The sequence below is a fragment of the Lithobates pipiens genome, unplaced genomic scaffold, assembly GCF_037356315.1.
Source record: "Lithobates pipiens isolate NorthernLeopardFrog02 unplaced genomic scaffold, aLitPip1_a1.2 Scaffold_25, whole genome shotgun sequence".
In the NCBI taxonomy this organism is placed as follows: Eukaryota; Metazoa; Chordata; class Amphibia; order Anura; family Ranidae; genus Lithobates; species Lithobates pipiens.
Genome location: NW_027507787.1, coordinates 90,530,853 through 90,557,315, shown reverse-complemented (window position 1 = coordinate 90,557,315; position 26,463 = coordinate 90,530,853). Strand labels below are relative to the sequence as shown.

Below are 26,463 nucleotides of genomic sequence, written 5' to 3'. Positions count from 1 at the left end.
ATAGGAGGTCAGTTAGCCGGAACTCAAGGCACCTCTAGCCACTAGGTATGAGCCTGATGTTCGAGACTAACGTAAGTTTTTGACTTGAACATCAGCCGTTTGCCGAACAGCGAAAATTATGCGGCATTGGGAGCAATTTCAAAAGCCGCGGAGTGCTGTTAGTCTATGGGACACTAACATGAAAAACCAAAAGTGCTAATTTTAAAGGCTTGTATGCAAGTTATTGCCGTAAAGTGTGTGGGGACCTGGGTCCCGCCCCAGGGAACATGTATCAATGCAAAAAAAAAAAAAAAAAATTTTCCGGGAGCAATGATTTTAATAATGCTTAAAGTGAAACAATAAAAATGAAATATTCCTTTAACCACTTCAGCCCCAGAAGAAATTAGCCCCTTCTTGACCAGAGCACTTTTTGCAATTCAGCACTGTATTGCTTTAACTGACAATTGCACGGTCGTGCGACGTGGCTCCCAAACAAAATTGACGTGTTTTTTTTTTTTTTTTGAGCTTTCTTTTGGTGGTATTTGATAACCCCTGCGGTTTTTATTTTTTGCGCTATAAACAAAAAAGAGCGACAATTTTGAAAAAATGCATTTTTTTACTTTTTGCTATAATAAATATCCCACAAAAAAAAAAAAAAAATATATAATATATATTTATTTATATTTATATTTTTTTTGTTAAAAAAAGAAATCGCAATAAGCGATTGCTTTGCGCAAAAGTTATAGCGTTTACAAAATAGGGGATAGATTTATGGCATTTTTATTAATTTTTTTTTTTTTTTTATCGTGACTTTGACATTATGGCGGACACATCAGACATTTTTGGGACCATTGTCATTTATACAGCAATCGGTGCTATACAATTGCACTGATTCCTGTGTAAATGACACTGGCTGCGAAGGGGTTAACCAGGAGGTGGCAGTGTAGGGGTTAAGTGTGTCTTAAAGGCGAGTTGCTAACTGTGGGGGGTGTGCCCCAATCACGGAGTAGAGATCAGTGTCACTTGTTGCTAGACACAACAGGGAGATGCTTGATTTACATTAGCATCTCCCCGTTCTTCCTCTCCGTGAGGCGATCGAGTCCACGGGACCCGACTCGCAGAGCTTCCCGCTGGTGCGCCCCTGCTGCCTCCTTAAAGGGCAATGTACAGGTATGTGATTTTGCCTGTTTGTGCCCTTCTGCCAACGTATATCGGCGTGAGGCGGTCGGGAAGCGGTTAAATATCGTGCCGGGGTGTCCTTAATATGCCTGTAAAGTACTGTGTTTAGAATAATACCACAGCAAAATTAGGTTTCTAAAGGAAAAATGTCATTTAAAACTACTCGTGGCTGTAATGTATTGTTGGGTCCCGGCTATAGACCCTTTGGGTCTCGTGTGGATATAAAGGGGAAACCTGCGCCAAAATAAAAAAAATGGCGTAGGGACCCCCCAAAATCCATACCAGACCCTTCAGGTAGGATTTTAAAGGGAACCCTGAGCCAAAATTTAAAGAAAAAATCCATACCAGACCCTTATTCGAGCATGCAATCCCAAAAAAATAACTGTCCCACGATGTTCGTTCATCTTCTTCTATCAGTGTTCGACGACCCCCCTTCGTGGGGCATGACGAAGGGGTCCTGCGTGGCTCCGAAACTTTTAACTTATCCTGTTGTGATGTGATCTTTCTGCAATTTAAGTTTTGAACTGCAATTCAAGATCCATTATGTGCTGGCGAACATGTGTGCTATATTCAGTGTCCAGTTGGTGATCGCTGCAGCACCCACTACAGAGGAGCCTTTAATCTAGGAACATGTGCGGTGGTAATATATAAACAAGCCTTTAAAAAAAAAAAAATCCATACCAGACTCTTATCCGAGTGGATGTGATTGACAGCAGCTATATCAACCAATGAAGAGGGAGAGTCCCTGAAGAGCCGAGGCTCTTGTGCACATCGCTGGATCGCCACAGAGCTCTGGAAAGTATTGGGGTGGGCTGCTGCACACAGAAGCTTTTTACCTTCATGCATAGATTGCATAAAGGTAAAAAACATTGAGCCTTTAGAACCACTTTAACTTGGAGCAGTTTACTAGAATATAAAATTTTGCTATAATGTCTTTCATCCTGTGGGGTTTTCTTCTTTTGCAGTCTCGAAGCAGTTTAGAACTCACAGAGTCTCAATCAGCAGATGCAGAACCACCACCACCACCAAAGCCTGACCTGAGCCGCTACCCAGGGTTGAGAGGTCATCAGATAAGCCTCGGGGATAGGGAAGGTATGAAGCACACGTGTCGCGTGTTAAACATTTAAATTGCTTATTCATGGAAAACTTTTAATACTGTTTTAATAAAATGGTTGCTATGATGGGGGGTTTTTTTTTTTTTTCTTTTTTTTTTTTCTTTTATTGGTAGCTCTAGGCCAAATTACAAGCCCATTTTATATATTAATCACCAGGTGGAATACATAATAAAATAAAATCTTTTAGTAAAGCTAGTTTGTGCAGGAGACCGCGCTGGACTCTCTAGCACAGTCACTAGTCCTGGTTGGGTTGGGTTACAATGTGGGCGGGTAGAGAGAGTTCTTCCGGTAGGTTGTGCACAATGTTGGATAATTCCAGTGGAACTTTTTGGGGCGTGGCCTGCTGTTGGTCTGGCCTTATGGTCATTCCCAAATATAGACTAGGAAAAATAGAAAGGAAGGAGTGCCCGCCTGGAACTGGAGATGTCCTTCTCTCCTACGACCAGTGTAGCTTATAGCCGTTTCTAAAGTTACTCGCCTCACCATTAGGTTAATTCTTTTCATAGGCTGGTCCTTTCCATATTCAAAACCGCCTCCCTTACTGGCATGCATTGTTTGACACAAATTTAGTATTTTCCATTCTTACTTTACATTTTTGAAATTTTCCTTTTTATACCTTGCTCTTCTATATCTGTTCTTTGCATATTTTCATGTTTGTTTGATAGCCCTGAAGAAGGGGGGAGTCCTTCCACCAAAAAGTATTAGCTTGATGTACTGTACTTGTTACTGTCAAACACCTTTTAATCTACCATCAAACTTGTATTTCTTTGGACACCAGGCGCTCCTTCTTTCCTATTAGAGTAAATCTAGGGCTGACTACTAGTCTTGGCTGTTGTAACAGCAAATTGGAACTCTGCATATTATGATTTAGGAGCATGTTATGTAACTGGAGGCAGTAGAATTCAAAGAAGGATATAGTAAAGGTCTGTGTGTTTTCAGTGTGTTTTACTAACCTGACCATGTTGCTCCCATACATTCATACATTGTGAAATAATAAAAAAAAATGCTTATCCTTGTCGTATAGTACAGGAAAGGGGAATCCATTGGGCTTCATGCCGCTACCCTTAGGCGATTGGACACTGGCAAAAGTCTTTGCTGGAAAACAGTTATAACAGTTATAATAGCACTGCAACCTTTCCACAGAACAGCTCCACTTGGTGCTCAGATCTTGAGGCTGCCGACACCTTCAGCATACCAGAAAAAGGAAAGGGATGGTTGGCACACAGGATGACATCCAAAAAAAAATATTTCTTTATGAAGTAATACAATGCTGTAAAAAACGTACTGTATTTCAGACGTTCATTCGTCATGGCCATGACTAAGGACTAACGTCCAAAATACGTAGGCTGTTTTTACAGCATTGTACATGTTTATGTAATAAACATATACAATTTTTTCGACGCCCTCCTGACTGCCGACCATCCCTTTCCTTATAAAAGTCTTTACTGCGTCTGCCCCCAAGTACACTCAACCCTGCCCACTCCGAAAGGCTCCAGTTTTTGGTAGTGTCCTTAAGTGGTGACACCTTCTCCTGTTTTGATTAACATCTTATTTTTATTTTTTTTTAACTAGCTTCTTTTAACTGATACTTACTTTTATCAAGGTTAGACTGCCTGAGGCCGTTTTTGGCTTTTGGAATAAAGATTGGTTGCAGTCATATACATCTTGGGAAATCTACCTGACCCCTGCGGCAACAGGGCTAGCCTGTGGCTGGAAGCCGTGGATGCTCTTGCGGCTCAGTGGGATCAGTACATCCTGATCTATGTCCTTTCCTCTCCTAAAGCATGGTCCTCGTCTATGCACAAGATGTAGGGTATTACAGTGATCTTTTTTGTGCAAATGTGGTATACAGATCTAGTAAGTCCGGCAGATGCTCTCTGGGCACTGCCAAATCATCAGGTTCTGTTTCAAGGGTTGGCATGACTGGTTGAAGTCTAGTGAAATGGCAGTGACCACCAGCCTGAAAGTACATGTGGTTACCAGACGCTTTAGGACTAATTCACACTGATTTGCTAAAATGCATGTACATTTCCATCCATTTTATTTGCATTGTAACGTGCGCTGACGTCAGTTGATGTTTATTTCGACATCCGTTGACATGCATGCGCAGCGTTTTAGTGTGAATAGGACACACTGGAAACTATTGTTTTTCAGATTTCCTTCCATTGCGCTGTGTTTTACAGCTGCACTTAAATTCCGATCAATGGACTGGTGTGAAATGGCCCTTACTGTGACAATTGATGTTTGTACCAGTCCAGCCAGGACAAGAATGTAGTGTACGTAAACTCTGCACAAATGTACTTGAAGGCGTTATACTATTTTTAGTGAATCTATTTCACCTTTAGGTTTATTTGAGTTGTAATAGGCTTGTCTTCCTCTACTTTGGTTTTGTTGACATCTGACATAAAATTTTATTCCCAGACAATTCCCTGTTGAACGCAGAGAGTCCTCCCACTCCAACGATGTACAGATATCGGCCCGGGTTCAGCAGTGGAAGTGGTGGGCCTCCACCCTGTTCCAAGGTAAGTCGGTTATCTACTTAAAGCTCAACTCGGGCAAATTTTATTTTTGCGAATGAAAACAGTCCTCTGGCAACAGCTTAATATAAAAAATAGCACAGGCTCCAATAACCACCTTCCATCTGCAACTGTCCCATGTTGAATGAGGCTCAACTCATTCGTTCTGGAAGAGCCATGACATACTGTGAATGCATAGATTCATGGGGCCGTTTTCGGAGGGGATGTCGCCATGATGCAAAGAGCAGCTCTGATGTTTTCTGGTCAGAGCTGCTGTCTGCTTCATCAGGGCTCACTGCCAATAAAAGACCAAAGAGGACCCTGTGTGCCATGTGACCAGTCTGAAGACTTCTAAAAAAATAAAAGCAAAACATAAAGCTGGCACAGTAAGTAGTAATTGGGTTTGAAAGGCATTTGGGTGAACACCGTGTGGATTTCTATTCTTTGTGGGTATTCATTAACATGGATGTAAACCCTCACATATACCCAGTGAAGTGAACAGCCTCAGATGATAGATGGGAAGGGAAGAAACTCTGGACAGCCGCACTCCGGATGGAATCTGTAATAACTTGTGCCTTTATTTTTCAAGTAAAAATTACATCACACGAACCACAGAAAAAGAGAACATGGAACAAAAAAATGCTGACACATTTCGCACTGAAATCCATGCTTACTCAAAATAAAGGCACAAGTTACTACAGATTCCATCCAGGGTGCTGCTGTCCAGAGTTTCTAACCTTCCTCCCTTCCTATCTACTTGTGCATTAGCCAGCACCTGGGACTTCTTACCTGGAAATCAAGCTATTATCCTAGTGGATTGGCCTGGAGCGGTGGCTCTCTCCTAGCCTCAATGATACGCAGAGATGAAACACATCTCCCTACATAAGTTTTACATGTGTACCTGCTGTTTTCAGCTTTATATATTCTTCAGAAAGTTCAGATTGTGTTAGAGATTTTCTCTTCCTGGTTAGCACTGCAATGAAGCCTGGGCATACAGCTAAGGCAGCTGATTGGAGGAAAGGCACAAACCCCCTCTCCTCATAGGTAGAGACTATAAGATCTGTTCATTGAATAGTTCAGGGCTCTGCTAATCTATTTATAGCATCCTCCCCAACACAAAACTCTGGCTGCTTTTATCTCCTGTGTTTGTCAGAAGTTCTCATGCTGTGAACAGTAGAATGGGGCGGGAAAAAGCTACAGGACACAGTGCCGTGAAGAGAGATAAGAAAACACTAGGGGGCACCGAAATTTCGGCTGCCGAAAATGATTTGGCTGAAAGAAATTAACAGCTGATGCCGAACGGGGCGGGGTCCGCCCCTGGTGCCACCCATTGTGGGAGTGTCACCCTGATGCACCCAGTCCTCCCCTCTCTTCTCCTCCCCTCTCTTCTCTTCTCCTCCCCTCTCTTCTCTTCTCCTCCCCTCTCTTCTCTTCTCCTCCCCTCCTCTTCTCTTCTCCTCCCCTCTCTGCAATCTAAGGGGCTAAATTGTCCGGGCCATAGTAACAATGTCCCGCCTCCTTTGATAGACTGCACACTGATCCAATGCTGGGACATTGAATCAGTGTACAGTGATCACAGGACGCAGGACATTGTTACTGTGGCCCGGGCAATTAAAATCCAGCTCCGTGACACACTGAGATCGCTGATCTGACCCGGGCACAGGCAAGCTGCATATAATGGGCACAGGCCGACTGCATATGATGGGCACTTGTTAGGCTGCTGGGGGCAGGCTGCATGTGACTGGCACTGGTGAGGCTGCATTGTTCTCTCGTACCATGTCGCATTCCCGGACCCTCTCCTGTGCCATGTCTGCCGTCTCGGCACCCTCTCCTGTGCCATGTCTGCCGTCTCGGCACCCTCTCCTGTGCCATGTCTGCCGTCTCGGCACCCTCTCCTGTGCCATGTCTGCCGTCTCGGCACCCTCTCCTGTGCCATGTCTGCCGTCTCGGCACCCTCTCCTGTGCCATGTCTGCCGTCTCGGCACCCTCTCCTGTGCCATGTCTGCCGTCTCGGCACCCTCTCCTGTGCCATGTCTGCCGTCTCGGCACCCTCTCCTGTGCCATGTCTGCCGTCTCGGCACCCTCTCCTGTGCCATGTCTGCCGTCTCGGCACCCTCTCCTGTGCCATGTCTGCCGTCTCGGCACCCTCTCCTGTGCCATGTCTGCCGTCTCGGCACCCTCTCCTGTGCCATGTCTGCCGTCTCGGCACCCTCTCTTCCGGTGCCATGTCTGCCGTCTCGGCACCCTCTCTTCCGGTGCCATGTCTGCCGTCTCGGCACCCTCTCTTCCGGTGCCATGTCTGCCGTCTCGGCACCCTCTCTTCCGGTGCCATGTCTGCCGTCTCGGCACCCTCTCTTCCGGTGCCATGTCTGCCGTCTCGGCACCCTCTCTTCCTGTGCCATGTCTGCCGTCTCGGCACCCTCTCCTGTGCCATGTCTGCCGTCTCGGCACCCTCTCCTGTGCCATGTCTGCCGTCTCGGCACCCTCTCTTCCTGTGCCATGTCTGCCGTCTCGGCACCCTCTCTTCCTGTGCCATGTCTGCCGTCTCGGCACCCTCTCCTGTGCCATGTCTGCCGTCTCGGCACCCTCTCCTGTGCCATGTCTGCCGTCTCGGCACCCTCTCTTCCTGTGCCATGTCTGCCGTCTCGGCACCCTCTCTTCCTGTGCCATGTCTGCCGTCTCGGCACCCTCTCTTCCTGTGCCATGTCTGCCGTCTCGGCACCCTCTCTTCCTGTGCCATGTCTGCCGTCTCGGTACCCTCTCTTCCGGTGCCATGTCTGCCGTCTCGGCACCCTCTCTTCCGGTGCCATGTCTGCCGTCTCGGCACCCTCTCTTCCGGTGCCATGTCTGCCGTCTCGGCACCCTCTCTTCCGGTGCCATGTCTGCCGTCTCGGCACCCTCTCTTCCGGTGCCATGTCTGCCGTCTCGGGACCCTCTCTTCCGGTGCCATGTCTGCCGTCTCGGGACCCTCTCTTCCGGTGCCATGTCTGCCGTCTCGGGACCCTCTCTTCCGGTGCCATGTCTGCCGTCTTGGGACCCTCTCTTCCGGTGCCATGTCTGCCGTCTTGGGGACCCTCTCTTCCGGTGCCATGTCTGCCGTCTTGGGACCCTCTCTTCCGGTGCCATGTCTGCCGTCTTGGGACCCTCTCTTCCGGTGCCATGTCTGCCGTCTTGGGACCCTCTCTTCCGGTGCCATGTCTGCCGTCTCGGGACCCTCTCTTCCGGTGCCATGTCTGCCGTCTCGGGACCCTCTCTTCCGGTGCCATGTCTGCCGTCTCGGGACCCTCTCTTCCGGTGCCATGTCTGCCTTCTCGGGACCCTCTTTTCCGGTGCCATGTCTTATTTTACATTTGCATCATCCATTTACATGTATTTCCTCAAATTGTAGCAGTAGTATGGGTTCATGGCAAAAAAAATTGACAGACCCCATTTTTTTTTTTTTTTTATGTAAAACCAATACTTGGCGATTAAATACTGAAAATAAGAATCAAAGCAAACAAGAAAAACATAGAAGTACAACCGTTATAGGTACCCAAAGTATTAATAAGTGTTATATTTGAATGAGAAACCCTCATAGCCACAAGGAAGACACTGAAAAAAACGAGTTGCAGGATAGAGACCCCAAACTGCTGGTCACTCATACAAATGAGTGACGCCCCACTCAAAATTCAGTCTATCGTCCATGCAGGTGTGGAGATGGAAATCCAATAGACCTCCCTCCTGCATAGAAGACGAAAAAACCTCCCCACCCCTCTTGATGGTACATGCTTTTTCAATAACTTTGGCACTGCAGGAATGTTGCCCGCATGACAGTCATTGTCGGGCCACATTTGTGGAGTGTCATTTCTCAATATTGTATGCGAGTACAGATTTATCTGAAAATGATCTCTTACGTCTGAGTTCTTCCCACGAATTGAATCTGGCACAATCTTCAAGTGATTTCATAAATTAAGGCTGAATAATGTTTTTATTATGATTTAGAAGTGTAACAGAAGAAAGGTTCACAGTAAAACTAAAACAAGCATGTAACAAAGTTCCAAGGGATATCAGTTCATATATCCAGATCTGAATCATTCGGAGCAGAGAGTGAATATAATGACATAACCAGCTATCAAGATGGTGTAACTTGTAAACTGTATGATATAGCATATTGGAAAATGCTGAATTGGCTCTCTTCATAAAGCAGACCAAAAACAATTAAGAAGGAGAAGCAAGAATAATTGCCCCTGGTGTGGACATATGAAGAAAATGTGAACCATGCAATGAAGAAAAAGTGATCGCATAAATTTACATAGCGAGCCTCGCAATCAAAAGATTAGCCAATCTTAAAATGTTTTCCATTTGTGATAGTTTTGTATAATATTCCCCCCCCCCCCCCCCCCCCCAAATATATGGTAACAACCAGAGCTGCTACAACAATAATTGGCTTCCCTGCCAGATAGGGCTATGCCGTGTGGCAAAACTATGTACGTTTCTAAAGTGGATGGCCAGAAATACAAACTTTTTTTAAGGGAAAACAGCTCTTCTATGTAATTTATCTGCATATTTGCTGTTTGCCTTGAGTTTGCTTTAACCCTGTCCCGCCCTGACTTATTGTAATATGACTGCTAAATGGGAGCCCTGTTATCCTGGAAGGACGTCCTATTATGTCCTCCCTGGATCGCGCCTGATGACATCACTGTACCGTCTCGCTGCCGGTACCATGCGTTTACAGCAGATCACATGACAGTTGTACACACGCTTTGATTCATGCCTTTTATTGTGTACTATTATGATGAGCTCAGTGATTACATAGTACAGATGAGGCCAATCGCAGCCCATTTTTACCATGTGATTAGTTGTGGCCAGTCGTGGCTAATCACAATAGTTAAACCCTGAATCGATAGTCTTCATTCCGAACAAAATTGGTTGCTAACTGTAATATTCACAGGTATAAGCAATCCTGGTGTGGGGGGAAAAAAAAATCCTGTTCACCTCCCCAGAGTAGCGCAGTGTTTACTATGGTAACACTGTATGTATAATAAAAAGTTAACTGAAAAAGTTTTACACTTTTTTTTTTTTTTTTTTTTTTTCATACAGTCAGTGCCCCTGGTCACTTCTACACCAGTCATTAAAATAACTCAACACACAGCTGTTATTGTCTAAACTGCTGGCAACAAAAGTGTGTACACCCCTAAGTGAAAATGTCCAAATTGAGCCAAAAGTGTCAATATTTTGTGTGGTTACCATTATTTTCCAGCACTGCCTTAACCTTCTTGGGCACAGATTTCAGCAGAGCTTCACAGGTTTCCACTGGAGTCCTCTTCCACTCCTCCATGATGACATCACAGAGCTGATGGATGTTGGAGACCTTGCACTCCTCCACGTTCCCTTTTGAGGATGCCCCACAGATGCTCAACAGGGTTTAGGTCTGGAGACATGCTTGGCCAGTCCATCACCTTTTTTCTTGTCGGAATACTGCCCTGCAGCCCAGTCTCCAAAGACAGGCGATTGTGCTCTCCTTCAGTATGTCACAGTACATTTTGGCATTCATGGTTCCCTCAAAGAACTGTAGCTCCCCAGTGCTGGCAGTACTCATGCAGCCCCAGACCATGACACTCCCACCACCATGCTTGATTGTAGGCAAGACGCGTCTTTGTACTTCCCACCTGGTTGCCGCCACACACGTTTGACAGCATCTGAACCAAACATGTTTATCTTGATCTCATCAGACCACAGGACATGCTTCCAGTAATCTATGTCCTTAGTCTGCTTGTCTTCAGGGAACTTCAGGCTTTCTTGTGCATCATCTTTAGAAGAGGCTTCCTTCTGGGATGACAGCCATGCAGACCAATTTGATGCAGTGTGTGGTGTATGGTCTGAGCACTGACAGGCTGATCCCCCCACTCCTTCAACTTTTATGATGCTGAGCATGTGCACTCATCTTCTTTGGTCGACCATGGCGAGGAACCTGTCCTGTTTAACCGCTGTATGGTCTTGGCCATCGGGCTGCAGCTCAGTTTCATGGTCTTGGCAATCTTATTGTAGCCTAAGCCACCTTTTATGTAGAACAACAATTATTTTTTTTTAGATCCTCAGAGAATTCTTTTCCATGAGGTGCTATGTTGAACTTCCAGTGACTAGAATGAGAGGGTGAGAGCAATAACGCCAACTTTAACACACCTGCTCCCAATTCACACCTGAGACCTTGTAACACTAAGGAGTCACATGACACCAGGCAGGGAAAATGGCTAATTGGGCCCAATTTGGACAGGGGTGTACTCACTTTTGTTGCCAGCGGTTTAGACATTAATGGCTGTGTGTTGAGCTATTTTGAGGGGACAGCAAATTTACACGGTTATACAAGCTGTACACTCACTACTTTACATTGTAGCAAAGTGTAATTTCTTCAGTGTTGTCACATGAAAAGATATAATAAAATATTTCAAAAAAATGTGAGGGGTGTACTCACTTTTGTGAGATTCTATGTGTGTGTGTATATTATATTTATATATGTATGTGTGTGTGTTCTTTTTTGTTTTGTTTTTGTATAGCAAAAAATAGAAAACCCAGTGGTGATTAAATACCACCGATAGCAATGTCTATTTGTGTTAAAAGAAATTATAAAAATTTCATTTGGGTACAGTGTTGCAATTGTCATTCAAAATGTGACAGCGCTAAAAGCTGAAAATTGGCCTGGGCAGGAAGGGGGTGAAAGTGTCCAGCATTGAAGTGGTTAGTGTGCACCTTGAATTCAATTAGTGTGCATGAAAAGGTTAAAAACTTGGCCACGCAGGGCTACAACAGTGAAATAGTTATGACAGATGCACTTTAAAATGTTCCTAAACCCACAACAGTAAAATCCGTCTGTATATGCAGTAAAGCATGCTTGTTATGCTTGCTGTGGAATCTAAGGGGTTAATCCTACACATTGTGTGTACAGGGGGTTTGATTCTTTTTTTTCTCTGATCCTCCCCTTCCACAGTCCCCAATCCATCACCTGATAGAACAGCATTGGGGGTTTAAGGTGTGTATTGCTAGAGAGGTTTTTTTTTTTTTTCTTTCCTTGGGAGGGTGCATGTGATCAGCACAGGGCCAATCAGCACTGTCCAGACAGTCAGGGGTCCTGCAGCCTCATAGGACAGTCACCGAAGAATGAAAACGCCATCTACAAGCTTTTACCAGACTTGCAGAACTCGTAAGACTGCTGATGAGAAAAGGTATTTGGCAGTTTAGATTTACAAAAAAATGTAATTCCCATGTACTCTTGGAGACCCGATATAGTGAATGCTGCATGCTCCTGGGTTTAGTAACACTTTAAAAAAAAATCTGTGCTTTACTTGCTTTGTAACAACATTTCTTCATTGATTTTTTTTGTTTTTTTTGTTTTCCTTTGTCACAGCTTTCTCGTGTGGACAGTCTCCAGGATTCACCAATGCCCACCTCGGACTTATCTCGTCCTCCCAGTTCTCGCTCCGAGCCGAGCCTAGAGCCGGATTCCTGTCACGCACCACCAGCTCGGTCCTCCAGTTTGCGCTCTGCCACTGGTACCACCGCACAACTTCCCTCTCTTCCATCAGAAGGAACAACATCCACCTCATACAAAAGCTTAAATCAGACACAGAATGGAAGTCTTTCTTACCAGAGTCTACTGAGTCCTTCGGATGAGACAGAACCAGAAACCGCTGGGTACTCTTCTCCGTACCTGTCAGCTCGAGAGCGCCTCCGACCAGCCTGTCCTCCTCCAATTGCTCCTCGTTACGGAAAGCCACGAATTTCACATCACCGGGTAGGAGGTGACTCAGATGCAGCAGCTTTACCCTTGTTGACATTAAAGTAAGTTTAACTTTTTAAAGTCTGAGGACTCAGGCTATGCCTGACTAGGATATAGTTATGAGCTCAGCTTAACTCCATGACCACTATGACTTAAATTAGTTTGTTTGGACCAAGCTTGTCCAAACAAGCTATTTATCTTCCTAATTGATGTAGTGGCTGTGAGTGCTGTATAAACATATGTAGCATGAGCTACATATTGTATACAGAGCTGTGTTCCAGCAGCAGTGCATTCCGTTCCTGGAACAAAATAATCGGGCTGAGCGCTGCACAGCCATTGACCAGGAATGCTTGTATTTTCATGTTTGAACACAAGGTTTCCACTGATTGGCAGAGGTAGAGAGATAATTACATCTGCCTTCCTGTCTATCTCAGCCAATCAGAGGAAGTCTTATTTTCACATATAAAAATACAAGGCTTCCTATGAATGTTTGAGAAGTGCTCAACCTGACTCTATTTATTTATTTATTTTCCGGGAAAGGGATGGAATATCCCCCTACCACTGCCAGAACACAGAACTGTATACTGTATGAAGCTGATGCTACATATAGTTTATCCAGTGCTTACAGCTGCTGCATTTATTGGTAAAATAAATAGTTTGGGCCAGCTTGGTCCAAGCTAACTATTTAAAGTCAAAGTATTACTGAAGTTAGGCTTTATTTGACTATAGAGGACATGTCAAATGTCATGGCAATCAATGAGTTTAAACCGGGTGGAAAGCAAAGGGGAATTTTTGTGGAATAAACATCGAAGCGCTCGGCTCGGAGTACACCTGAGGCTCCTTTACATTTTTTAACACGGACCTATGAATCTGGAAGTCGTGTTCCTCAGTAGCTAGTTGTAGCAGCCTAACTTTGTTTCTACCAAAAAAAGGTGGAGCGCCCGCCTTAGCAGTTGGTGCAATGCTTTGTTTGCTGTAGGGTGCTATAGATTTCCAGGGCTGTGGTCCATCACAATGGAACCCAGTCCCTGAAGACCCCTTCAAAGGTATGCCTACAGTGGCGGGCAAAACCTGGACCTTATAAATCGCCCAACATCGTGAACAGGTAAGACAGGGTCACTCTGTATGACTGTTGCAGTGTAATACGGGGCTATGTTTTTAATTCATGCACCTTTTTTAAAATGTAAGTTTTTCAAACTTGGCACTACAGTTCATCTTCTCAGAGATCAGTCTAAGGTTGATGACCAGGTATTAAGTCACACCACTGGTCAAACACCTTAAGGCCACTGCCATCTATAGCCCTTGTAAACTACTCAGATGCTTCCTCCCACCCATTCACCATGAGGATTTGTTAAAGGGCTGTCTACATCTGTGTCATTGCATACCCCTACTGGACACGCTTAACCTATCTCCCACACCACACCCTACTCTACACATTACACAACAGGGGACTACCCTAACTTGTAGCTATGGCGGAGACCAGGTTAAAGGGAGCCAACTCTAAATGGTGTTTAGAGTTGGCAGGTGGGGCATTTACTCTGTCAATAGCCTGTGCAGCCTCAGGGTGACCAGCTTTATTTCTAGGTTTATTTCAGGCACAATTCAAGTGGCCTGTTTGACAAAAGCAGAATTTTCTGCATCTATTTCACGGGCAAATTACAACCCTAATTCCTCCCTCTTTGACGAGAGCTCAGACGCACCCTGCTTCTTCTACTTGCGTTTCTCAACCCCAGTTGGACTCAGATATGTTGATTTAGAGGGAAATAAAGAGGATGAGGAAGCTGAAGAAAATCTCTCTTCCCCACATTGTCGCTAGGAATGAGGCTTCCCGCAATATGCTTGCTAATGTTTGAAAAGCTCATTGCCTCTGTCTGGAAAAGCCTTGGCACTGTACAGATGGACTCCTTCTTGCCACACCCTTTTAGGCACAAAGAGACCCACTAAGCCCTGCAAAACATGAACAAATAGAATGTGCAGTTTATGATGACTGGTTCATTCCTGAAATGATTTTCACTCCCCAAAGATCTTTTCTGAACTTGATCCACTTTTTAAAGACTCTCTTTACCCTGAAAGCCCTGCAACCAGCTTAGGTTGCAGTTTAAGTTTGTGAAACCTCAATTACCTGAACCAAGACAATGACTGACCAAACATAACCCTGATTTTCAGCATTGGACAGTTGCAGAACAATTAAAACTACATTTTTTTTCCTCCTCCATCCTTTTACAGCAACTACTTCTTTCTTCTTCTTTTCTTTTCTTCCCTGTGTTGATTCCCTGGAACATGTCATGAGACAAATATCCAGAATTGCTCTTTTCTCTATTCATATGCACAGGATTCTCTGGTTAACACCTTGGACAGCGGAACTGACTTGTAAGGGGCGTCTCACACATATACCCTTTCAAGGAAGACGCCTATTCGGTGAGGCACTTGACCAATTCATTAAAGAAATCACAGGTGGAAAAGCCATTCTTCCCTCCGAGAAAGGTAATGCAACCCTCCTTCAGGTGCTCTTAGCTCGTCCAACTGCAGAGCACATCCTTGCTCTTTCCAGGCTTCAGACTTTTCCTTTTGACACAAGGCTTGGCTCATGAAGGTTTACCAAAGCCCTCTTCAAAATTGAGGCACCCTCATTCCTAAGAGTGGGGGGACGTCTATTAGAGTTTGCAACCCAGATGTCTCAGACTTGTGGGTTCAATTGGTGGTTTCCAAAGGTTAGAGCTTAAAACTCTTACCTTCTTGCACTTATTTCTGTCAAATCAACCAGAAACTGCCCAAGGGCAGTCAGATTTCCAAAAGGCCCGGAAACCACCTGTTGTACCAGTACTGCCACAGGGCAGGTTCAGGGGATTTTGCATAAATCTGTTCACATGACCAAAATCCAACAGTAATATCCATCCTATCCTGGACTTAAAATCTCCTAATGGATACAGGCCCTTCACAACTTTCAGTAAATGTCCATAAGGCTATGTGGCCAACTTAAATAAAATCTGCTCTCCATGTCCAATTCAAGACATGTTTCAGGCAATGGTCTGTTTTCCAGAAAAAAAATGGTCTTTCTGTAAGAGCTCATTCTGGACAACGGAGATTGAAAATAAATCCCACAGTAAGATTCGCCATGAGAGTTGTGAGCCTAATGGTTGCCTCCTTTTGAGACAGTAACCTTCACCCAATTCCATTCAAGAACTGTCCAACCAAACATTCTACCAGAATTGAAAAAGCAGTTCCCTGGGTCTACCCATGCTTCTTTTTCCCTCAAACAACAAATACCTGGTCTTGGTAGACCATCACTTCACCTCAGACAGTGGGAAAATCCTTCCTTCTCCAATTGCAAATTCCTTACAGCAGATGGAAGTTTGTCAGGCTGGGGAGGAGTCTTCCAATCCTTGACAGTTCAAAGAACATGGTCAAGGTAGGGCGTCAAAAGCATTGGACCCCCCTTGTAAAAGCACACCCAATTTGGGTGTAGACAGACAATGCTACCAAAGTAGCTTATTTCATCCATCAAGGGGGCAGAAGCCTGGCTGCCTTTAAGGAAGAAAAACAGAATCTCTCATAGACAAAAACTTGCTGTACAGCAATTCTTGCAATCCACATCCCAGGAGTGGACAATTGGCAGGTGGATTATCTCAGCTGCCACTGCCTGGACAAAGGGCAACAGTCACTTCATCCAGGTGTATTCAGTCTGATATGCCAAAAATGGTGGACTCCAAACATGTACACCCAATCCTCCAGAGGCAACAAGAAATTGCCTCTGTGCGCAGAACCAGGGATCCTCTGGCATCAGATGCTCTAGTGGTCTCAGTTTAGGCTAATGTGTGCCTTAACTCCACTGAGCATTCTACCTCACCTGCTCCACAAAATTAAGTGGGAGAGGAAGACAGACAGTTCAGTGATTATTCTGACAGCAAACTAGCCCGGAAGAACATGGTACACAGCTCAGAGTTCTTGAAGACCCCTGGCTCTTTCCCAACAAACTTGATCTGCTATCTCAAGGCCCTCTATTCCACCCTGCTTAACAGTCATTGGCTATAACTACATGGCTGTTGAAACTCGGGCTAGAGGGGTTTTTGCGTTTCAGTCCTAACTTGCTGTAGGTAAAAAATGTCACATCCAGGAATATTTATTATCGTACCTGGAAGTCTCACTTCGCCTGATATTAGCACAGTCAATTCAGTCCCAGGGACTTCTCTATACCCTGCATTCTGGCCCTCATTCAATCGACTCTTGCTTAGAATCTAGCTCAACATCCTTTAAGGGCAAGTTTTGGCCTTTGCCATTCCTTTTCCAGAGGCCTCTAGCTTAATGTTCCCTCATACAAATCTTTATTCAAGGTGTTTCTCATTTTAGGCCCTCCAATTACAGCACCTGGTGCACCCCTGGGACCTTACCTTGGCTCTTTCTACCTTGCCAAAAAAAAAAAAAACACAATTGGAACCCATCAGGGACTCCTGATGGGGTCTTTACTAGCAAATAGCCTTTTGGTGGCCATCATGTCTGTCAAACATATCTGAGAACTAGTGGCTCTTTCCTGAAAAGAGCCCTCCCCTCATACTTGACATCCTTCCAAAGGTGGTCTCGGAATTCCATCTCAGTGAGATGGAATGCTCAGTTCCTTATGAACCCTGCTCCTAAGCATCCAAAGGTAGTCTCTCTACCCTACCTGGATATTATCAGAGCCATTAGTGTTTCTAGCTAAAAGCAACTTCTTCCATTCAACAAACTGATTCCCTGTTTGTCCTCTCCTTGGGTCCTCACAAGGGGCACCCCACTTTTAAATCCACAATTTCCAGGTAAATAAGGAATTTGATCACTAGAGCTTATGCTCTGAAACAAACACCTTCTCCGCCCTTATCATTATCTTGGAGTACAGTAGAGGACACAGACCAACCTCTCTAAACTCGTCTTCTTACTCTGCCTTGCTTGCTATAAAACTGAAGACTCATGGAGTCGGGTAGGGTTATAGTGGAAGTACCCTGGGGCACCTGTCCTCAAAAAAGCTTGCCAGTATCTAATCGACTAAAAGTACAAAGCTATAACCTATGGTGTATGACTAGGTTACTGGCATCTGGTACGGTACTTCAAGGTATGGAATTTACAGGCAAGCCAATACTTGCTTTTACAGGCATGTTCAATTCCTATCTTCTGACTTCCAGGACAATCGGTTTCAGGCACCAGGAGGGACCTTTTTTATTTATTTATTTTTTTCCTTTTCTTTTTTTTGTTTTCTTAACATTTAGCTCTGCTGCCTGCAAGCAGCAGTGTTTAGAGCCATTGGTCAGCTCTATTGTTTAAGTAATCCAAGCGGCTAACTAGCCGCTGGATCGTTTTTACAAGCAGCAGGAAGAGACGTTCCCCGCCACCTTCCATGGGCTGTTGTTTCCTACTTGGATTTGTATGTTTAATTTGGTAAACATGTCAGCTTATTATCTTACAGAGTTTTCCTGATGCATTTTTTTTTTTGTGTCCTTTATAGGGATGAGTCTCCTGCAAAGTCAGTGCACTCCCGCAGCAACGGCCAAGCTTCTGTCTCCCCACCAGTCAGCCCTTCACGCCCAGGAGGTGTAAAAACTGTGTCAGGTGTGGGCGGAACCACATATGAGATCTCCGTATGAAAAAAAAAAAATACGAGAACATTTCAGACACAAGGACGGTCCAAGCGACCCATCATCGTGTCAGAATCTCTGACTGCCAATCCAGGAGCCCTCCTGTGTCCTCCAGTCCCCCGCCCCTTGGGGTTTTGTTTCACTATAAATATATATAAATATTATATTTTATTTTAATTTTTTAATTTCTTTTTTTTTTTTTTTTTTTAGGGTTTTTAAAAACCACACCCACTCATCTTTTTAAAGTGTCACATACGGTTTTATGAGAAAGGACTCAAAAACATTAAATTAGTGTTTATACTGAGCGCCATCCAACTTTTATCACGGTTGCTCCGAATGCCATTTTTTGACTATTCTTTTGCCACCAGACAGCCAATGATGTTCTATATTCTCTATAAAGGTTCCAGGGAATATTATCTACCCTTTTATTTACAGCTGGTGATTGGTTTTCAATCCGAAATGATTTTTTGTTTTCTTATGCGTGGAAGTTGGGGTGCAGCTTTTTTTTTTTTTTTTTTTTTTTTACGTTTTTTTGTATAATTTTTTTTTTCCATTCTCGGAGAAGAAAAGTGATCTGCACAAGTTTATAAATACAGATAAAATATATATGATATTATTTTACAGCTGGGGAGCAGGCAATAAGTACCCCCCCACCTTCCACACAGGGAAGATATGGGGGAGGGTGCCTTCATTTTTATTATTTCATTAAAAAAGAAAAGAAAAAAAATGAAATAAAAGGAAAAAAAATTGTCAGGTGTGAAGTGGTTGTGTGAAAGATGCTTGAAATGTTTTCTATACTATATTTGTTTTTGTATGTCTGCTCATCTGTTTATCCAAATATCATCTAATTTCTGTGTGTGCCATTTTTTTATGCCATTTTATTATTTTGAACTAGTGTGTTTCCATTTCAGAGCAGGATTTGTGGGTGATGTGCATAACTTAAGAAAGAGATGCATACAAATGCAGGATGTTAGGAGGGATGCAGGTAGTGAATGCAGTACAAAACAAAAATAAAAATTACAAATGTGCAGCGCTTCTAGCTGTGAACATAAATTATCTCATATAAAGTGATTAGATACAGTGCCTTTAAAAGAAAGTGGGGCGCTAAGTCGACCATAGTGTAGTTAGCGAGTTAATTGAAGCGGTCAAAAAAGGTAAATAAACGTTTCACTCCTCGAGGAAGGAGGCAGGTCCTTGCCTCTGAAATGCATTTCCTGACAGCCCTTGTGACTACACCTGACCTGGCAGTGTGAGCACATCATCTGGTGGTGTCTTCTGTGTCCCACAGGGGTGGATCTTCCCCTGTCTCTAGTGCCTGGCTGCAGCAGCTCTGGTATAGCAGCCATGGAGGGAGCTACGCTCTGGTCTTCCATCTCCACAGATGTCTGGACTGCACACTTATTTAGGGGACACGCTAAAGCTATTATTTGTGAGTGCAACTTAACTTTTTTTTTTTTCCGATCGCTACAATAAATTTGCTTGCTACACAATAGATGTGCATTAGTTTTCTTCCAAATTTCGGGTATTTTCATTTATCGTTTTGACAAGCGTGCGGAATCTGAAAATCCAACATAAAGCATTTGTTTATTTTTGTTGCAACAGTAGTTCGATATTGATAGGAGATTTGACATGACACTGACGATCGCGATCTGTGTCCATTGAACCTGTGGTTGAATGTGCCTAACCTTAGCTCTATTAGTTCAAGATTATTCTACAGAGAGAGAAAAGATTCAACATTATAGAGACCATACCAAAAAGGTCGAATGTGTCTAACCTAACTCTATTAGTCCAAGATTATGTAACATAGAGAGAAAAGATTTGACATGGAGATTCAATGAAGCAGTTGCCGTGAGCAGACATTTATGGTCAAATGCTCCGCCCATAGAATATAGAAGAATTCTAATGTTGGTTGACTAGTAATAATAATTAATAAATACTAGTGTCATACAACATTAGAATTCCACTATAACTTGTAGGCGGAACATTAGACCGGAAATGTACGATTACGGCGTCGTACAGTTTAGCTGCTCCGTCGTATCTTCTTGGAACATTCGACAGACAACCATAAGCCTTCAATGACAGATTCGACCTTAATTATTTCGGATTTTTGGATGCATGCATTTTTTAATGAAATAAATAAAAACAAATTTCGGGAGTAACTACACGTATTTTTCGGACAAACGAAATTCCGAAACAACATTTTTCAGTATGCACATGTCTACTACACAATGGTCTGCTTGGCGCCCCTCTCTTTTCTGTTCACAGCTTTGGGGTGACAGAGAAAGCAGCCTAGCTCAGCCTGTAGTCAGTTTATCACTGAAGCTCCTTTCACATTTGTACGACTTCAAAATTGTGCAATTTCCATTGCAATTCAACAGTATCGAAGTTGCTCACCGCCTCCAGATTTAATCCTTTGTCATTTGTATAGCTATCAATTGTATTTTGTTTCTTTATTTGTGTTTATGTATTTCCGAATAGATGCTCTGTTTCCAGCCAGATGCTACACAGCAACTCTCAGGAGCAGCTTTTCTGCTCTGGTTATTTTATTTACCTTTTTGTCTACCTTTTTTTGTGTTTTGTTTTTATTTCCCTGTGTGATGAGCACTGGACATTCATTCCTTTTTTTTCCTTAAATATATTACTGGAAATGGCACTTTTTAGCTTTTTTTTTTTTTATTTTTTTTTTTATTTTTATTCTCTTAACCGCTTCAGCAGAAGATTTTACCCCCTTCCTGACCAGAGCACTTTTTGTGATTCGGCACTGCGTCGCTTTAGCTGACAATTAGTCGTGCGACATTGCACCCGAACAAAATTTACTTTTTATTTTTATTAATTTTTTTTTTAGCGCTACGAACTTTTTTCTATAATATACCCTAAAGAAAAATTATTTATTAAATTATTTATTTAAATTAATAAAAATCCCAATAAGTGTATAATTGATTGGTTTGCGCAAAAGTTATAGCATCTACAAAATAGGGGATCATTTTATGGCATTTTTAGTTTAAAAATTTTTTTTATATTGGTAATGGCGGTGATCTGCGTGTGGGTTTTTTTTTTTTTTTTTTTTTTTTTAAACAGGAGTGTGCCATTTTAGCGGACACATCGGACACTTTTGACGCTATTTTGGTTGGGAGCATTGTCATTTTTGCAGTGATCAGTGCTATAAAGATGCACTGCTTACTGTGTAAATGGCAGTGAAGGGGTTAATCACAAGGGGGTGATGAAAGTGTTAAAAGCACTCCCTAGGAAACACCTAACTGTGGGGAGGGGGGTATAGGCTACTAGTTACATGACATTGATCACTGCTCCTGATGACAGGAAGCAGTGATCTGTCATGTCACCAAATGGGGGGAAATGCCTTGTTTACATAGGCACTTCCCCATTCTGAGGCTCTGTGACACGATCGATTGGAGACCGGCAGACATAGTCTGTGGGCACACATGCTTGCTATCCCCGACTCTTAACGGGGATGTTAAAGTATGCCCATGTGCCCACCGCTGACGTATATCAGCGTGCAGCAGTTGTCAAGTGGTTAAATTACTTCAGGCATCTGGGTGGGTCTTTGCCAAGCCTGGACTGGCTAAGTGATGACAGCAGGCCTTTAGCCTGCTGTTGGCTGAAAACGGGTCCCAGGAGTGCAGAACAACTTACACTCCGGTGCTCTAAAGGATAAATATGGCCAGACTACTGGTTTTATATGAATGCTTTAGAAAGCTACATCCATCCCTTTTGCACTAGCTCTTTAGCCATGCATTCAGTTCTCTTAAGCTCCTGCTGCCTTTCCTGTATTGTGCCATTAAACAGGTAATATTCCAGCTAAAATAACTGTAGAGTTCCTTTGCTGCAACTTGCGGCCTAGTTCTTGAAATTGATTTTATGAACAGCCTCTCCCAATAATTAGTCTACCCTAGCCACCACATCTCTAATTACCACCAACTGTCTAGGCCATCCTGAATTGCCCTCACCACCCCCTACTCGATTGGCTGCTTTCCTGACGTTTAGGGGTAGCAGAGACTTCTAGGGATGCCACCTGAGTTTGCCACCCACACATCACCAAACTTGGCACATTTGGACTGGCCTTCCTTTTCTGTGAGCCCCTACAACACCCTCTACCCCAACTAACCAGTGTAGTGAAGCCTTTTTAAATCCAGAATGACATGCTGCATAGACTTTTTAAATCCAGTGCGTCATGCAGTGTGGATTTTAAACATTTATTAATAAATTACCTATACGTTTTCATATGCCGTTATATTTTGTGTAGGAATGTATCCATGCCCTTCTTTAAAACCAAGCATGGAGCTGGCCAAAACGAGGAGTTCTTGAGGCAATGTATAAACACTAGTGCCAAGATTCACGTACTATACAGTGAGGGGAAAATGGGATTTTTGTAATCGTCGTAAAATCCTTTTCTCTGAAGTTCATTGACTGACACAGCTCCAGTAATCTTGACCGTAGGGTTATTACGCCACCTTCAGGAGCAGACTAGGCAGAACCTGTAATAGATGTGAAAACAGAACTTTACAGTTCCGCCCAGGGGCAATCCCTCTGGTAATAACCCCTCAGCCTGCTTCCTGCAGCTCAGTACATCAACAAGCAGTATAACATAAATCAATAGGAGGGGAGGGTGCTTTGTCCGTCAATGAACTTCAGAGAAAAGGATTTTACGGTGAGTACAAAAATCCTATTTTCTCTTTCGTTCATTGACAGACACAGCTCCAGTAATCATGACTGTAGGGACATCCCCAAGCAGTGTCATAACAAGGGGTGGGAACAGCAACATAACTTCACCCTCAACCAGCGGTACTCCCTAACAGGGGAGTCACCATCTTGCTAACCGCATCAGAACTTGCGGTCAACAAATGCAACAGTGCATTGATACTCAAAAATACTTTTTTTTTTTTTTAAACGGAGTGCAGAATTGCAACATTACATGGCTGCCTGCAAAACTTTGCAGCCAAGTAGGCATCAGACGATGCGCTTACATCCACTTTGTAGAATTTTGTAAAAGTGAACTGAAGACCAAGTCACCGCCTTACACACTTGAGCGACTGATGCTTGATGTTGGAAAGCCCAAGAGGTTCCAATTGCCTTGGTGGAATGGGCCATGACAGTAAATGGGGGCACCTGCCCTTTCAGGGCATAGGCCTGGACCACAATCTGTCTGATCCACCTGGAAATGGTGGCTGATGAGACCATCATCCCATTTTTCGGACCAGCTACCGCAACGAACAGAGTCTGACTTCCGAAAGGGAGCTGTGGCAGACAAATATACCCTTAGAGCCCGGACCACGTCCAGGGAATGAAGGGCCACTTCTTTAGGGTGTGTCGGTTTAGGACACAGATATGGCAGCACCATTCTTTTAGGGACCGAGAAGGTCTGTTGCAGGCTTCCCCATTCCTTGTATTTGAACTTATCGAAATAAGTCAGATACAGAAACACCTTACGTGTACAGTGCCTTGCGAAAGTATTCGGCCCCCTTGAACTTGTCTTCATTGATGTGAAAAGCCGAAACCACCTTCGGCAGAACAGAAGGTTGCAGACGTAACACCACCTTATCCTTGTGGATAACCATATAGGGTGACTTGCAAGACAAGGCTGCCAGTTCGGAAACCCTCCTGGCCGATGTAATGGCCACTAGAAAGACCACTTTCTGGTAAAGAGTCAACAAGGAAATTGCCCTGATCACAAAAAGCGGTTTCTGAAGTGCCAATAGCACCAGGTTCAGATCTCACCGTGGCAAGGGTGGACCCCTTGTACAAAGGTGCTCACTAGAGAGTGAGATGCCAGGGGTCGTTGGAAAAAACTGCCAAAGCTGATATCTGTCCCTTAATGGTGCTTAAAGCCAATTTCTGGTCTACTCCTCGCTGTAGGAACAGCAGGATCCTGGAAACTTAAGAGGTGCGTGGACGCCACCCCATCTCCTCACACGCCACCCCATCTCCTCACACATGGTATATTTTCCAAAAAGATTTTCGTGCCCTCAACATAGTTGAAATCGCAGAGTCCAACAGGCCCCGGTTCCTTGGTTGCGGACGTAACACCACCTTATGTAATGGCCACTAGAAAGACCACTTTCTAGTAAAGAGTCAACAAACTAATTTCCCTGATGTTCTCAAACGACGGTTTCTGAAGTGCCGATAACACCAGGTTCAGATCACAGGGGGGTAAAGGTGGACACACTGGAGGAACTACACGCCAGTCCCCTTGAATAATAGTTCTCACTAAAAAAATGAGACACCAGGGGTCATTGAAAAAAGACAGCCAAGGCTGATATTTGTCCTTTAATGGTGCTTAAAGTCAATTTCTGGTCTTCTCCTCGCTGTAGAAACAGCAGGATCCTGGAAACGGAATAGGTACGCGAACGCCACCATTTCTCTTCACACATGGAGATGTAGGCCTTCCAGGTACAATAGTATATCTTCCGAGAAGATGATTTCTGTGCCCTCAACATAGTTGAAATCACCGATTATGAAAGGCCTCGGTTCCTTAGCACCTGGCTCTCAATAGTCATGCTGTTAAAACCAGCGATGGTAAAGCAGAATGGAGAATTGGACCTTGAGACAGAAGGTCTTCTCGCATCGGTAGTCACCAGGGAGCTTCCGCAACCAGGCGTCCCAGGGACTGGGAGCATTTAGCCGAAGTCCCGGACGGACGAAAAAGCTTCTTTTGAGCAGAAAATGAGGGCCCTTGTGCCGTGGCTCCTTAGTCTTCCTGGCCTGTGGGAGCAAGGTACTCTTACCACCTGTGACATTCTTAATAATTTCATCAAACAAGGCTCCAAAGAGCCGCTCACCAAGGAAGGGTAGATCTGTCAAGCCTTTTTCAGATGCCTGGTCTGCAGACCAGCATTTTAGCCAAATCAGGCGCCGCAGCACCACTGCTGACACTGAAGCCCTGGAGAGCAAGGGAAACGTATCCAGGGCCGCGTCACAAATGTACTTAAGGCCGTGCGCTAACTGGTCTGCTAGTTCCACACAGACAGGAGTAGCCTGCTGCTTCTCCAGTTTGCGGTGCATAAGTTTTGCCCATTCAGTAAGTGTCTGCGACTCTAGTGCTGTAGCCAGTACTGATTGTATTGCTGACCCCACAACTGTAAACAAGGAACGGGACCCTGTGTTGGCCTTCCTATCGGTAGGGCCAAAGTAACCACCATCTACCGGGATGGTGGTTACTTTGTTTAAACTGGATATTGGGGGTCCACGACCGGAGGAGCCGGAGCCGGAGCATTTTTTAAGAAGGCTCTCCTCAAAGGGGTAGCGCAGCACCATTCTTTTAGGGACCGAGAAGGTCTGTTGCAGGCTTCCCCATTCCTTGTATTTGAACTTATCGAAATAAGTCAGATACAGAAACACCTTACGTGTACAGTGCCTTGCGAAAGTATTCGGCCCCCTTGAACTTTTCAACCTTTTGCCACATTTCAGGCTTCAAACATAAACATATAAAAAAAAAAATATTTTTTGTGAAGAATCACCAACAAGTGGGACACAATTGTGAAGTGGAACGAAATCTATTGGATTTTTTTAACTAATAAAAAAATGAAAAGTGGGGTGTGCAAAATTATTCGGCCCCCTTGCGTTAATACTTTGTAGAGCCACCTTTTGCTGCGATTACAGTTGCAAGTCGCTCGAGGTATGTCTCTATCAGTTTTGCACATCGAGAGACTGAAATTCTTGCCCATTCTTCCTTGCAAAACAGCTCGAGCTCAGTGAGGTTGGATGGAGAGCGTTTGCGAACAGCAGTTTTCAGCTCTTTCCACAGATTCTCGATTGGATTCAGGTCTGGACTTTGACTTGGCCATTCTAACACCTGGATATGTTTATTTGTGAACCATTCCTTTGTGGATTTTGCTGTATGTTTGGGATCATTGTCTTGTTGGAAGATAAATCTCCGTCCCAGTTTCAGGTCTTTTGCAGACTTCAATAGGTTTTCATCCAGAATGGTCCTGTATTTGGCTGCATCCATCTTCCCCTCAATTTTAACCATCTTCCCTGTCCCTGCTGAAGAAAAGCAGGCCCAAACCATGATGCTGCCACCACCATGTTTGACAGTGGGTATGGTGTGTTGAGGGTGATGAGCTGTGTTGCTTTTACGCCAAACATATCGTTTTGCATTGTGGGCAAAAAGTTCGATTTTGGTTTCATCTGACCAGAGCACCTTCTTCCACATGTTTGGTGTGTCTCCCAGGTGGCTTGTGGCAAACTTTAGACGTGACTTTTTATGGATATCTTTTGAAAAATGGCTTTCTTGTTGCCACTCTTCCATAAAGGCCAGATTTGTGCAGTGTACGACTGATTGTTGTCCTATGGACAGACTCTCC

The 26,463-nt window shown here is 44.1% G+C and overlaps 1 protein-coding gene across 1 annotated transcript in view; it reads left to right on the top strand.

Annotated features, from left to right (window-relative positions):
* ZDHHC5 (zDHHC palmitoyltransferase 5) overlaps positions 1–18,902 on the top strand; it is an 84,607-nt gene extending 65,705 nt beyond the window's left edge. Inside the window, exons 9-12 of the mRNA XM_077454668.1 lie at positions 2,124–2,250; positions 4,695–4,795; positions 12,171–12,604; positions 18,016–18,902. Coding sequence (XP_077310794.1) covers positions 2,124–2,250; positions 4,695–4,795; positions 12,171–12,604; positions 18,016–18,154 — 801 coding nt within the window. The 3' untranslated portion in view covers positions 18,155–18,902. The remainder of the gene's footprint in view (positions 1–2,123; positions 2,251–4,694; positions 4,796–12,170; positions 12,605–18,015) is intronic.
* Positions 18,903–26,463: the final 7,561 nt, after the last annotated feature.